The sequence below is a fragment of the Coenobita brevimanus genome, chromosome 9 (genome assembly GCF_032717465.1).
Source record: "Coenobita brevimanus isolate Jiangsu-jjx chromosome 9, ASM3271746v2, whole genome shotgun sequence".
Lineage (NCBI taxonomy): Eukaryota > Metazoa > Arthropoda > Malacostraca > Decapoda > Coenobitidae > Coenobita > Coenobita brevimanus.
In genome coordinates this window covers 1,860,001-1,875,000 of record NC_136962.1, presented here as the reverse complement: position 1 = coordinate 1,875,000, position 15,000 = coordinate 1,860,001, and the positions used below count along the sequence as shown (strand labels likewise).

General features: G+C 38.3%; 1 protein-coding gene across 1 annotated transcript in view; it reads right to left on the bottom strand.

The window, feature by feature from the left end:
* Positions 1 to 6,934: 6,934 nt before the first annotated feature.
* Positions 6,935 to 15,000, bottom strand: part of LOC145409428 (ninjurin-1-like) — a 16,490-nt gene continuing 8,424 nt past the window's right edge. Inside the window, exons 2-3 of the mRNA XM_080279871.1 lie at positions 14,216 to 14,395; positions 6,935 to 7,147 (exon numbers count right to left, since the gene is read on the bottom strand). Coding sequence (XP_080135997.1) covers positions 6,935 to 7,147; positions 14,216 to 14,395 — 393 coding nt within the window. The remainder of the gene's footprint in view (positions 7,148 to 14,215; positions 14,396 to 15,000) is intronic.

The window sequence follows — 15,000 nt, the reverse complement described above, 5'->3', positions numbered from 1 at the left end:
AACCAAGGAGACTCTTTCCTAACCCCTTTCAGCTCAGTTGATGGCCAGGTGTAGTCAGATTGGAGGCTTGATTTGACTAGTAACCAAGGAGACTCATTCCTAACCCCTTTCAGCTCAGTTGATGGCCAGGTGTAGTCAGATTGGAGGCTTGATTTGACTAGTAACCAAGGAGACTCATTCCTAACCCCTTTCAGCTCAGTTGATGGCCAGGTGTAGTCAGATTGGAGGCTTGATTTGACTAGTAACCAAGGAGACTCATTCCTAACCCCTTTCAGCTCAGTTGATGGCCAGGTGTAGTCAGATTGGAGGCTTGATTTGACTAGTAACCAAGGAGACTCATTTCCTCTCATATTCCTCTCCACTCCATCCCTTCATCTCATCCTCGGCCTCCCCCTCTCCCCCCCTTTCCAGCAACTGAGTATTTAAGTAGTGAATGTTATGAGGAAGGAATGAGTCTCCTTGGTTACTAGTCAAAATTACCCATTGATTTTTTGAAAGGATATTAAAACACGAATAAACACCACAATATATTTCCCAAAAACAGATCATATGTACAGAAAAGTGAACACACACACACACACACACACACACACACACACACACACACACACACACACACTTAGATTACAAAAAAAAATGTCAGTTACAAAAATGTGATTGTTACAGTTAGAGCCACAAGTTTAAAAATTTGAATTGGGGAGGGATGCCATGTACAAAAATTTTCCACAATAGATTTTATTTTTTATGCTAGGAAGAAGGAACCCAAGGCCACGAGCCCACAAAACTGTTCCTTCCAAGAGAAAGACAAAATACAAGAGAGCCAAATTCAAGATCCGTTCATTTTGAGATGCCTGGACACACTGCGTTTGAAAGACTGGAGATTATTGGTAGTAAGAAATACAGACAGAGGGAGACAGTTCCAGAGTTGACCTGTTGCATTAATGAAGGACTGGGAGTAACGGTTAACAGAGGGAGACAGTTCCAGAGTTGACCTGTTGCATAAATGAAGGACTGGGAGTAACGGTTAACTCTTGCATTAGAGAGTTGGACAGAAAAGGGATGAGAGTTTGCTGCTAGACGGGTTCCACGCGCCCGTCGTAGAGGTGGAGGGATGCAAGCAGACAGTTCAGAGGAGCAGTGACCATTGAAGTAGCGATAGAAAAGAGATAAAGATGCAACAGTGCAGCGAAGAGACAGAGGTTGAAGGGAGTCAGTAAGAGGAGCAGTGACCATTGAAGTAACGATAGAAAAGAGATAAAGATGCAACAGTGCGGCAAAGAGACAGAGGTTGAAGGGATCCAGTAAGAGGAGCAGTGACCATTGAAGTAGCGATAGAAAAGAGATAAAGATGCAACAGTGCGGCGAAGAGACAGAGGTTGAAGGGAGTCAGTAAGAGGAGCAGTGACCATTGAAGTAGCGATAGAAAAGAGATAAAGATGCAACAGTGCGGCAAAGAGACAGAGGTTGAAGGGAGATTTTGCAACATAAGTCTGTTCTTTTTAACCAGTCCATCCCTTCATCTCATAAACGTACATCCACTTTAAGTAATTTCTTAAGTAATTTTCTGTTACTTCTAGCTTGCAAAATTCTCAAATCGCAGTGTGTGCCAATGTAGAAGATTCCGTTGTATTCAAATTTTCAAACCAACACAAAAAAATCCAGTGTGTACATCCACCTCCCTTTTTCAAATTTGAATCTTGATGGCGGGAGATTCAAAAGTGTTGTACTCACAGTGTATCACAGTAATAGCTATAGGGGGAGTGGGGGAAGTATTGGGGGCTAGTAGGGGAAGTATTAGGAGTACTGGGGGAAAGTATCAGGTATAGGGCAGGGAAATATGAGGGAGAAATGATCGAAAAGATTTGAGTCGCGGCGAATGACTCTGAGGTTGTTGTTATCGTGCTCTGGCAACCTACCATTCAAACGTGCGTCTGATTTCGTGTATAATATGAGACGCATGTGATTCGTGTATAATATGTTCGTGTATAATAATATTCGTGTATAATATATTCATGTATAATAATATTCCTGTAAAATAATATTCGTGTATAATAATATTCGTGTAAAATAATATTCATAATATATTCATGCATAATAATGTGATTCGTGTATGAGATGCATGTGATTCGTGCATAATATATTCTTGTATAATAATATTCGTGTATATGAGAGAGGGAGGGGGAGGCCAAGGATGAGATGGAGGGATGGGGTGGAGAGGTATATGAGAGAGGGGGGTGTGAGCTGGAAGCAGGGCAGTGAAATGGCAGGGGACAGGGCGACATGGAGGCGGTTTGTTTGTGGCCACCCCTGACGGGATTAAGGCATCTGGCAATAGATAGACAGATAGTATATTCGTGCATAATAATACGATTCGTGAATAACATGACACGAAATCAGACACGTTTTTGAATATTAGGATTCCAGGGTACGACAGTGACAAACTCAGAGACATTTTCCGCGACTGTACTGTTTAAAATGAGAGAGAAAAACACACAGATAAAACTACATACCGTTTTTTTTTACACCATTGATTGTCGAGCAATTCAAAATCCATAAGATCCGTTGAATCGAGGAGAATAAGCGCCGCGAAAAACTCAGTACGAATATATATACGCGAGAAGGACCTAGGGACGCCACGCCCCTTCGTTTGGCGGCCATGTTTGTTTTGGTTATTGTTATTGGTGGTTTATAGTGGTGGTATGGGTGGTGGTAGTAGTAGTAGTAGTAAAATGAGTATTAGTAATAGTAGTAGTAGTAGTAGCAGTAGTAAAATGAGTATTAGTAATAGTATTAGTAGTAGTAGTAGTAGTAAAATGAGTATTAGTAGTAGTAGTAACAGTATAGTAGTAATAACAGTAGTAGTAGTAACAGTAGTAGTAGTAGTAACAGTAGTAGTAGTAGTAACAGTAGTAGTAGTAAAATGAGTATTAGTAATAGTAGTAGTAGTAACAGTATAGTAGTAATAACAGTAGTAGTAGTAGTAGTAGTAGCAGTAGTAGTAGTAGTAGTAGTATGCTGGTTACTCTCCTCTATCTATCTATCTATCTATCCACCATGGTCCTTTTGGCGGTTAGGGAGGGAGTTGAGGGACGTGTGTATAACCAGGCAGTGGATCCGACCAGTTATATCAGTGCCATCACGTGAAGGCGTCCCTCTATCTATCTATCTATCTGTCTGACTATCTATCTATCTATCTGTCTGACCCTCTATCTATCTATCTATCAGTCTATCTATCTGACCCTTTATCTATCTATGTCTATCCCTCTGTTTATCTATCTTCCTGACCCTCTGTCTATCTATCTATCTATCAGTCTATCTATCTATCCATCCATCTATCTGTCTATCTATCAAATTTAATAACAATAACAAAAACAACATCAAGCGCCATTTTTGAGGGGGGGGTAGTGGCCTAGTTTTACAATATACAATTAAAATATATTCAAAAAAGAGAAGAACAACTGTCAGAAAGGCACTATATTAATTCTATTGTCAACTCGCATCCAGCACTTCTTCGTGACTAGCAAAAATCTCCATATATGTACACTGATTCTCCTATGCATATTCTTTCTCGTAATTTCTCCCTATAAACACTGATTATTTACCTCATTCTTCTTAGGCTTGGTAGGCTCCCTCATACCCTCCCTTCCTCCTTAAATTTTCCATATAAAACACTGATATATTCCTCCTCATCCTTCTTGGACCTAGGAGACTCCCTGACACTCACTGAATATCACACATTTTCAAATATCACTTTCAAAATTCAAATCCATTAACCAGTACAGTCGTTAAGCTTCAATAAACATCATATATTTTCAAATTTTAAAAACAGAATTCCGTTACCATCGTTACAAATCATACATTTCAAATATTACTTTCAAAATTCAAATCCATTAACCAGTACATTCGTTAAGCTTCAGTAAACATCATATATTTTCAAATTTTAAAAACAATTCCGTTACCATCGTTACATATCATACATTTCAAATATTACTTTCAAATTCATCAACCAGGTGTCTCTTGAAGCATCATTACACATTTGCCAATATTCTCTACACAATTCTATACACCGTTCTTTCATTATCACTAAACATCACATATTTTAAGTATTACAGAACCCTCGGGTCCAGTACGCCTTTGCCCAGTGCTATTCTCGTCCAGTACGGTTGGTAAAAAGATATAATATTTTTTTTCTTTTTTTTTATGCGAGGAAGAAGGAACCCAAGGCCACGAGCCCGCAGTAACAGTTCCCTCCAAGAGAAAAACAAAATACAATAGAGAGCCAAATTCAAGATCCGATCATTTTGAGATGCCTAGACAAACTGCGTTTGAAAGACTGGAGATCATAGGCAGCAGGAAATACAGACAGAGGGAGACAAGAGACTGGAGATCATAGGCAGCAGGAAATACAGACAGAGGGAGACAGTTCCAGAGCTGACCTATTATACAATACAAGAGAGAGCCAAATTCAAGATCCGATCATTTTGAGATGCCTGGACACACTGCGTTTGAAAGACTGGAGATCATAGGAAATAGGAAATACAGACAGAGGGAGACAGTTCCAGAGTTGACCTGTTGCATAAATGAAGGACTGGGAGTAACGGTTAACTCTTGCATTACCGTAGTATGGATTGGTTGGCTGGGATGGATCGGTCATGCAAAGTGAACCAAATCTATTACAGCCCCAGCATGGGTAGGGATTTATGAGGGAGGTTGAGGCAGGATCCTATAGGCCCTCCAGGGGGTCACTAGCCCCTCCTCCAGCCTCGGATACCCCTCCCATTCCCCCCCCAAGCCCTCCAGGGGGTCACTAGCACCTCCTACAGCCTCGGAAACCCCTCCCCCTTCCCCCCCAAGCCCAGTATGGTAGTAGTGTACAGTACTGTCTGACAAAAATAATGTACTGGACACCAGGGTACTGTAATTTCAAAATCCATTACACAGTACATTCATTAACCATCATTACACATCACACATTTTCAAATATTACTTTCAAAATTCAAATTCTTTAAACTGTATATTCGTTACACATTTTCAAATATTACTTTCAAAATTCAAATTCTTTAAACTGTATATTCGTTACACATTTTCAAATATCACTTTCAAAATTCAAATTCTTTATTCGTTACACATTTTCAAATATCACTTTCAAAATTCAAATTCTTTAAACTGTATATTCGTTACACGTTTTCAAATATTACTTTCAAAATTCAAATTCGTTAAACTATATTCGTTACACATTTTCAAATATTACTTTCAAAATTCAAATTCTTTAAACTGTATATTCGTTAACTGTCATTACACATCACACATTTTTTAGTTTTATCTACAAAATTCTTTACAAATTATTATAAACACTAGGTGAGCTGGTAACCCCTTCAGGATGATGAGTTTTGGGAAATTCTTGTTAATATTGGATAAAAAACAGAAAAAATAAATTGTCCAGATTATTATTATTATTATTATCAATATTTTTATTATTATTATTATTATTATTATTATTATTATTATTATCATTGTTGTCATCATCATCATCATCATCATCATCATCATCAAACTATTATTATTATTATTATTATTATTATTATTATTATTATCATCATCATCATCCTGTAAGGGTTAAATTCCTATAAGTCTAACACACAAATATAATCTCTAGGAAAATATTAAGCTGGTGTGTGTGTGTGTGTGTGTGTGTGTGTGTGTGTGTGTGTGTGTGTGTGTGTACCAAATTATCACCAGCTTTGACTCCTGGGTGGATCACGCATATGCACTGCCATTACATGAAGGCATCTTGTCAGTATTATTTACAAGGAGAGAGAGAGAGAGAGGAGAGAGAGAGAGAGAGAGAGGGAGAGAGAGAGAGAGAGAGAGAGAGAGAGAGAGAGAGAGAGAGTCACTTAACATCTTTTCCTAAGTAATTTATTTTGCTTGTTACACCTTACTGTCCTCTTCTGTGTTATATAAATCCTTCCAGTATCACCTAACACCTTTTCCTAAGTGATTTATTTTGTTTATCACACCTTAATGTTCTGTATTACATAAATCCTTCCAGCATCACCTAACACCTTTTCCTAAGTGATTTATTTTATTACACTACTCTCCTGTGTTTTTTTGAAATATGGAACTGATAATCCATTTTTTTGAGGAGAAAAAGTATATATGAACTCAAAATTATGCATACAATTTGAAATATGTTTTTTTGACAAATATCTGATGAATGTATATCAACTCAAAATGATCCAATCTACTTCCTGTTTCTGTTGTTGACGGTTCGTTATTTGAATTTTGAAACTGACTCTCCGTAGAAACTTTCAAATCTACCCCATTTGAAACTGATAATCCATTTTTTTGAGAAGGAAAAGTATATATGAATTCAAAATTATGCATACAATTTTGAAATATATGATTTTTTGACAAATATCTGATAAATACATGATTTTTTCAAGTTTTTTGGGAGGGAGAAGAGTATAGGAAAAAAAAAAATGCCTGGCGGGTTAATATCTCTCCATTCTATCCCTACATCTCATCCTCGGCCTCCTCCTCCCTCTCCCCCCCCTCCACCTCACTCACATACACTCTCCTCGTCAGTCTCTCACCCTCCATCCTCTCCACATGGCCAAACCACCTCAGTGTGTTCCTCCTAACACTTCCTATCACATCCACATCCACACCACAACACTCCATCCCTCCATCTCATCCTTGGCCTCCCTCTCTCTCTACCCCCCTCCACCTCACTCACATACACTCTCCTCGTCAGTCTCTCACTCTCCACATGGCCAAACCACCTCAGTGTGTTCCTCTTAACGCTTCCTATCACATCCACACCACAACACTCCATCCCTCCATCTCATCCTTGGCCTCCCCCTCCCTGTCCCCCCCTCCAACTCACTCACATACACTCTCCTCGTCAGTCTCTCACCCTCCTTCCCCCAATCTACTTCGTTTTGGTGTCATTGAGGCTAATGGGGACGCCAGGCGGGTGTATATTCTGATTTTCGATGCCAAAGGACGAGATAATTACATTGTCCACGGAGATGACGAAGATGAAGATGACGATGACGTTGTTAAGGATATTGGCGGCTGTTTGTTGGTCAGGGTCGTTAATATTCATCATTCCGATTATCATGAACAGCACGCCGACCACCACCTATAATAATAAACCACTTGTTAGCTAGGGTTAGGGGATGAAAGATAAGAGTCGCTCTGTTTTTGATATTTGTGCATTGAAATCACCTCTGTTAGGGTCATTGAGGTTATTTATAGAGCACGCCAACCACCACCTATAATAATAAACCACTTGTTAGCTAGGGTTAGGGGATGAAAAAAATAGTTACTCTGTTTTTGATATTTGTGCATTGAAATCACCTCTGTTAGGGTCATTGAGGTTATTTATAGAGCACGCCAACCACCACCTATAATAATAAACCACTTGTTAGCTCGTGTTAGGGGATGAAAAAAATAGTTACTCTAATTAATATTTACGGGTCATTTTTACAGAGTACGCCAACCACCACCTATAATAATAAACCACTTGTTAGCTCGTGTTAGGGGATAAAAAAAATACTTATTCCCGTTAATATTCGTACATTGAAATCATTTATAGAGTATGCTAATGGTGGTTGTCCATCCTGCTCAATCTCTGGCAGCCTCCCCATTCAGTTTATCCCTGAGGTCACGCTCAATGACCTCATCCCAGGTCTTTTCTTATCTGCCTCTCGCAACCCCACTCTCTATCTATCTGTCTGTCTATCTGTCTCTGTCTATCTATCTATCAGTCTATTTATTATTTAGAATAGTTAAATGTTTCCTTGTAATCAAAACAAATCACTTAGGAAAAGGTGTTAGGGAGCTTCCTTAACCAGCTACACCTTGCCTATTAGATATATATATATATATATTTATTTATTATATCCAAAAATAAATCACTTAGGAAAAGGTGTTAGGGAGCTTTAACTACTGAAAATACGAGACTCAGAAGCACATCAATTAGGCAAGTAATTAATCTGCTTAATGACAGTCGTTAAGGTCATTTGGTGGTAGTTTAAAATCAATACGGGGTCTCTCTCTCTCTCTCTCTCTCTCTCTTTCTCTCTCTCTGTATATATTACTGACAAAAAACCTTCATGTAGTGGCACTGTGCATCTGCGTAATCCACCCAGGAGGCAAAACAGTGATATTTGGCTACACCCGAACATTAAATGTCAGGACTGTGTGTGTGTGTGTGTGTGTGTGTGTGTGTGTGTGTGTGTGTGTGACTTGAAGGGCTATGTATGTGTGTGCAAGTTGAAGGACTGTGTGTGTGTGTGTGTGTGTGTGTGTGTGTGTGTGTGTGTGTGTGTGTGTGTGTGTGTGTGTGTGTTGCAAGGCTTGAAGTGTGAGGGTAGGTCAAGTTGCAGTGAGACTACAACTACAACTACCATCTACCACCATTATCTACTACCATCAACTACCATCATTTACCATCTACCACCATCATCTACTACCATCACCTACCACCAACTAACAAAAATAAACCACCTATGGAGCATCGTTAAGGGGTTAGAAAGAGCTAGAATATTAGAAGCAAAAAAACTAACATAATAATAATAATAATAATAATAATGATAATAATAATAATAATGATAATAATAATGATAATAATAATAATAATGATAATAATAATAATAATAATAATAATAATAATGATAATAATAATAATAATAATAATGATAATAATAATAATAATAATAATAATGATAATAATAATAATAATAATAATGATAATAATAATAATAATAATAATAATAATTATAATAATTATAATAATAATGATAATAATGATAATAATAATGATAATAATAATAATAATAATAATAATAATAATAATAATAATAATGATAATAATAATAATAATAATAATAATAATAATAATAATAATAATAATAATGAGTAACAATAACAATAATGATAATAATAATAATAATAATAATGAGTAACAATAACAATAATGATGATAATAATAATGATAATAATAATAATAATAATAATAATAATAATAATGATAATAATAATAATAATAATAATGATAATAATAATAATAATAATAATAATAATAATATTGATAATAATAATAATAATAATAATAATAATAATGATAATAATAATAATAATAAAATGATAATAATAATAATAATAATAATAATAATGATAATAATAATAATAATAATAATGATAATAATAATAATAATAATAATAATGATAATAATAATAATAATGATAATAATAATAATAATAATAATAATAATAATGATAATAATAATAATAATAATAATAATAATAATGATAATAATAATAATGATAATAATAATAATAATAATAATAAAAGATAGGTACAGGGTGGTAAAAACTAACACACCTAATTTTAAAGTAGAAAGGATAGCTACAGGGTGGTAAAAATGTAAAACAAGCTGAATTTCAAAAGAGCACTCAGACTTTTGCTCTTACTGTACGGATAGGTTTTTGAAAGGGGGGGTAGCTACAGGGTGATAAAAAGTATAAACACCCATTTTTAAAGCAGAACGGGTAACTACAGGGTGGTGGAAAACTTAACAACAAGCCGAATTTCAAAGCTACAGGGTGGGGGAAAAATTAAACACCCATTTTTAAAGCAGAAGGGGTAACTACAGGGTGGTGGAAAACTTAACAACAAGCCGAATTTCAAAAACGTAATAGTTACAGGGTGGAAAAAAGTATATCACACCCAATCCTGAAGTTACAGAGTGAAAAAAAAGTATCATACAGCCAATTCCCAAGCTACAGGGAGGTAAAAATTAAAAAAAACAAGCCGAAAGTCAAAAACGTAAGCATTCCAACTTTTGGTGTAACTGTACCGGTTCAAAAAATAAATAAAGGATAGCTACAGGGTGGTAAAAAAATATAAACACCCATTTTTAAAGCAGAAGGGATATCTACAGGGTGGACAAAAATATAACACACCCAATTCAGAAGCTACAGGGTGAGGAAAAAGAATAAACACCCATTTTTAAAGAAGAAACGGCAACTACAGGGTGAAAAAAAATATAACACACCCAATTCAGAAGCTACAGGGTGAGGAAAAAGAATAAACACCCATTTTTAAAGCAGAAACGGCTTCTACAGGGCGGTTGAAATTCAAAAACAAACGGAATTTCAAAAACATAAATATTCAAACTTTCTCTTACTGTCCAGTGCCGAATTACAGGGTGGAAAAAAATATAACACACCCAATTCAGAAGCTACAGGGTGAGGAAAAAGAATAAACGGCTTCTACAGGGCGGTTGAAATTCAAAAACAAACGGAATTTCAAAAACACAAACATTCAAAATTGGTCTTACTGTCCAGTGCCGAATTAGGGGATGAGAAAGGCGGCGGATTTCTTTGGCGCGAATCCCATGTGGAATCCCGTCTTAATGGCGTCTACGGCCAGTATTAACATATTCAACATCAACACGGCGTTATTCACCCACTCGGCCCGTCTCTGGTGTCGGCCCCGTGCGATATCCAGAAACCCCAGGGGCCCCAATAACGCTGCCGTCAGACCCTAGGATAGATAGATAGACAGGGTGACTTTATCTACCTCCACCACACCACCACAATCACCACCACAGCATCTAGATCTTTTGTGTCTGTGTCTAACTATATTTACAACTGCCAGAGGACCCAATAACACTGCCGTCAGACCCTAGGATAGATAGATAGATTTAGGGTGACTTTATCTACCTCCACCACACCGCCACACCACCACCACACCACCACAATCACCACCACATCAGACTCAACAACCCTGCCTTTAGAGCTGGCACTATCACACTACTACTACTACCACCACTACTACTACTGTCACCATTACACCACCAGTACCACAGAACTATCATCACTACACCCTCACCACCACAACAACTATGCAGCATGTGTGTGTGTGTATGTGTGTGTGTGTGTGTGTGTGTGTGTGTGTGTGTGTGTGTGTGTGTGTGTAATCAGACCCATGAACCACAGGTAAGCATGTGTGGGGGCAGTGGTACAGATACAGCACATACAAGTTTGACGCCTGGGTGCATGCCGCAGATGCACAGTGCAATATTTTTTTTTTTTCTGTATATATTCTCACTCTGTCTCTCTTTCTTTCTCTCTCTCTCTGTCTAATTATACCCTCTAATGACTATATATAATTATAGGAGTAATTATATAACATTTTCCTTAATAATACTGTGCCTTTAAGAGTGTATATAATTATCATATATTGTAATTATATCTCAATTATACCCACGTGAGGTGTAGGGGGCCGAGGCTAGGCTGGATAGTTAAGTAATATTTTCAGTGCAGTGATTCATGGCCTATTTCTCGGGGGCCGTTACATATCCCAAGGCCCAGTAGTCCTCCCACACCTCCACATGTCACCACTTCGGCGCTAACACCCACCGTCCATACTGAATACTTGCTAGGGCTGTCTCATACAGGACTGGTGTATTGGTATTAGCGGGGGTATTTTTACATGTCACCACTTCGGCGCTAACACCCACCGTCCATATTGAATACATGCTAGGGCTGTCTCATACAGGACTGGTGTATTGGTATTAGCGGGGGTATTTTTACATGTCACCACTTCGGCGCTAACACCCACCGTCCATATTGAATACATGCTAGAGCTGTCTCATACAGGACTGGTGTATTGGTATTAGCGGGGGTATTTTTACATGTCACCACTTCGGCGCTAACACCCACCGTCCATATTGAATACATGCTAGGGCTGTCTTATTCAGGGGGTATTTTTACATGTCACCACTTCGGCACTAACACCCACCGTCCATATTGAATACATGCTAGGGCTGTCTCATACTGGACAGGTGTACTGGCAAATTTTTGAAACCTTCAGTTTAAAAAAGTAACCCAGATTCAAATTATACTGTTATAAATTTTTGAGAACCGTTGAATGATTTTAAATTTTGAAAACACCTTGATTTAAAAATTTTGAGAACCGTTGAATGATTTTAAATTTTCAAACCCCAGATTTAAAATTTTGAGAACCGTTGAATTTTAAATTTTTTGAAAACACCTCGATTTAAAAAGTAACAGTTGTCAGATTTAAAAATTTTGAGAACCGTTGAATGATTTTTAAATTTTCAAACCCCAGATTTTAAAATTTTGAGAACCGTTGAATGATTTAAATTTTCAAACCCCAGATTTTAAAATTTTGAGAACCGTTGGATTTTAAATTTTTGAAAACAGCTCGATTTAAACCGTAACAGATGTCAGGATTTCTCGCGTTTCCGGCAGTAGTCCGAAGCTGTTGATGATGATGTTGAGAGCGGCGATGACAAAGACAGACATGAGATTGATGTAACTGATGACGTTGGCTGATGTGTGGTAGTCAATGAGGTGGAGGCGGCAGTCCCGTAGCATGGAGAGAGACAGCGACAGGATACCAACCATCAGCTGTTTAGGGACCTGCGTTAGCCTGGATAAACGTACACACAGGCATACGTACACGGTTATATACGCACATACTGTACTTATACATACATACACACACAGTCCCGTAGCATGGAGAGAGACAGCGACAAGATGCCAACCATCAGCTGTTTAGGGACCTGCGTTAGCCTGGATAAACGTACACGCAGGCAGACGTACACGGTTATATACGCACATACTGTACTTATACATACATACACACACACGTACACACAGTCCCGTAGCATGGAGAGAGACAGCGACAGGATACCAACCATCAGCTGTTTAGGGACCTGCGTTAGCCTGGATAAACGTACACACAGGCAGACATACACGGTTATATACGCACATACTTACACATACAGTCACCTAACATGCATACGTACACGGTTATATACGCTAGGGGCTGGATAAATGTACATGCATGCAGACGTACACGGTTATACACACACATACTTACACATACATTCACCTAACATGCATACATACACAGTTATATACACACATACTTACACACATACACAGTCACCTAAAATGCATACATACACAGTTATATACGCACATACAGAGTTATACACACACACACACACACCTTAAGGGCCATCATCCTCTGTCTGTCTGTCTGTCTGTCTCTCTCTCTCTCTGTCTCTCTCTCTCTCTCTCTCTCTCTCTCTCAACTTACCTTCAACACCAGTGAGATCAAAATTGACTCAGACCCACACCATCCCTCCATCTATCTATCTATCTATGTATCTATTTATCTATCTATCTATCTATCTAACCTGCAACGTGAGAGAGATAACAATGATAGTGTTATTTTCATAGTCGGAGCTGATAGATGGACTGATAGATAGATTATTTACGCTGCAGTGCTTTAGCCATTAAGAGCGCTCTCTCTACTCTCTCTCTCTCTATCTATCTATCAGTTTATCTATCCCTCTTACCAGCAAAATGAGAGAGGTGACAGTGATCTTGTAAAACTCATAATTCAAACTGACATTCAAAGCATATTTACGTTTGAGAGTTTTAGCCGTTAAGGGCGCTCTGTCTACTCTCTCTCTCACTCTGTCTATCAATCTATCTATCCTTCTTACCTGCAGCACCAGCGAGGTAATAATCAACACTAGCATGATCGTCAAAAATTCAAGATTCAAACTGACATTCAAAGCATATTTACGTTTGAGCGTTTTAGCCGTTAAGGGCGCTCTGTCTACTCTCTCTCTCTCTCTCTCTCTCTATCTACCGGTCTATCTATCCCTCTTACCTGTAGCACCAGCGAGGTAATAATCAGCACCAGCATGATCGTGTAAAACGCAGAATTCCACCCAACATTCAAAGCATGTTTACGTTTGAGCGTTTTAGCCGTTAGGAGCGCCCTGTCTACTCTCTCTCTCACTCTATCTATCGGTCTATCTATCCTTCTTACCTGCAGGACCAGCGAGGTAATAATCAGCACCAGCATGTCCTTGTAAAATGCAGAATTCCACCCAACATTCAAAGCATGATTACGTTTGAGCGTTTTAGCCGTTAAGGGCGCTCTGTCTACTCTCTCTCTCACTCTATCTATCGGTCTATCTATCCCTCTTACCTGCAGCACCAGCGAGGTAATAATCAGCACCAGCATGTCCTTGTAAAACGCAGAATTCCACCCAACATTCAAAGCATGTTTACGTTTCAGCGTTTTAGCCGTTATGAGCACCCTGTCTACTCTCTCTCTCACTCTATCTATCAGTTTATCTATCCCTCTTACCTGCAGGACCAGCGAGGTAATAATCAGCGCCAGCATGATCGTATAAAACTCGTGGTTCGATCCAACCGTCAAAACGTACTTCAGTTGTGACGCGTTTGCCGTCAAAAGTGCGATATCCAGCATCCCTTGCGCCACTGTTTTCTTTGTCGCGTACTGGTTCGCGTCGAGTCCTTTGCGAACCTGGAGAGAAAATGGGGTTGTTGTGGTAGTTGTGGTGGTAGGAGGGAGGGGGGGAGAGGTACAGGAGGGTGGGGTGGTGGTAGGAGTGGTTGTAGAAGTGATGGTAGTGGTGGTTGTGATGGTGGTGGTGGTGGTAGTGGTCTTGGTGGTGAAGGAGTAATAGTAGTAGTAGTAGTAGTAGTTACAGTAGTAGTAGGAGAAGGAGGAAGAGGAGTAGGAGTTCTATGGATAGTAATAATAATAATAATGATAATAATAATAATAATAATAATAATAATAATAATAAGTGATGACAGTGCTCCCTCTCTCTCTCTCTCTCTCTCTCTCTCTCTCTCTCTCTCTCAACCACACACGATAATTGGTTCATTATCCACTTGTCTCCCTAACACCTGTTCCTTAGTGATTTATTTTTTTGGATATGGCTGGTTAATATCCATTTGTACAAAATAAATCACTTAGGAAAAGGTGTTAGGGAGCTTTATGCAGAGTATGGTGATATTGGAAGGATTTATGTAACACAGAAGAGGACAGTAAGGTGTAATAAACAAAATAAATCACTTAGGAAAAGGTGTTAGGGAGCTTTATGCAGAGTATGGTGATATTGG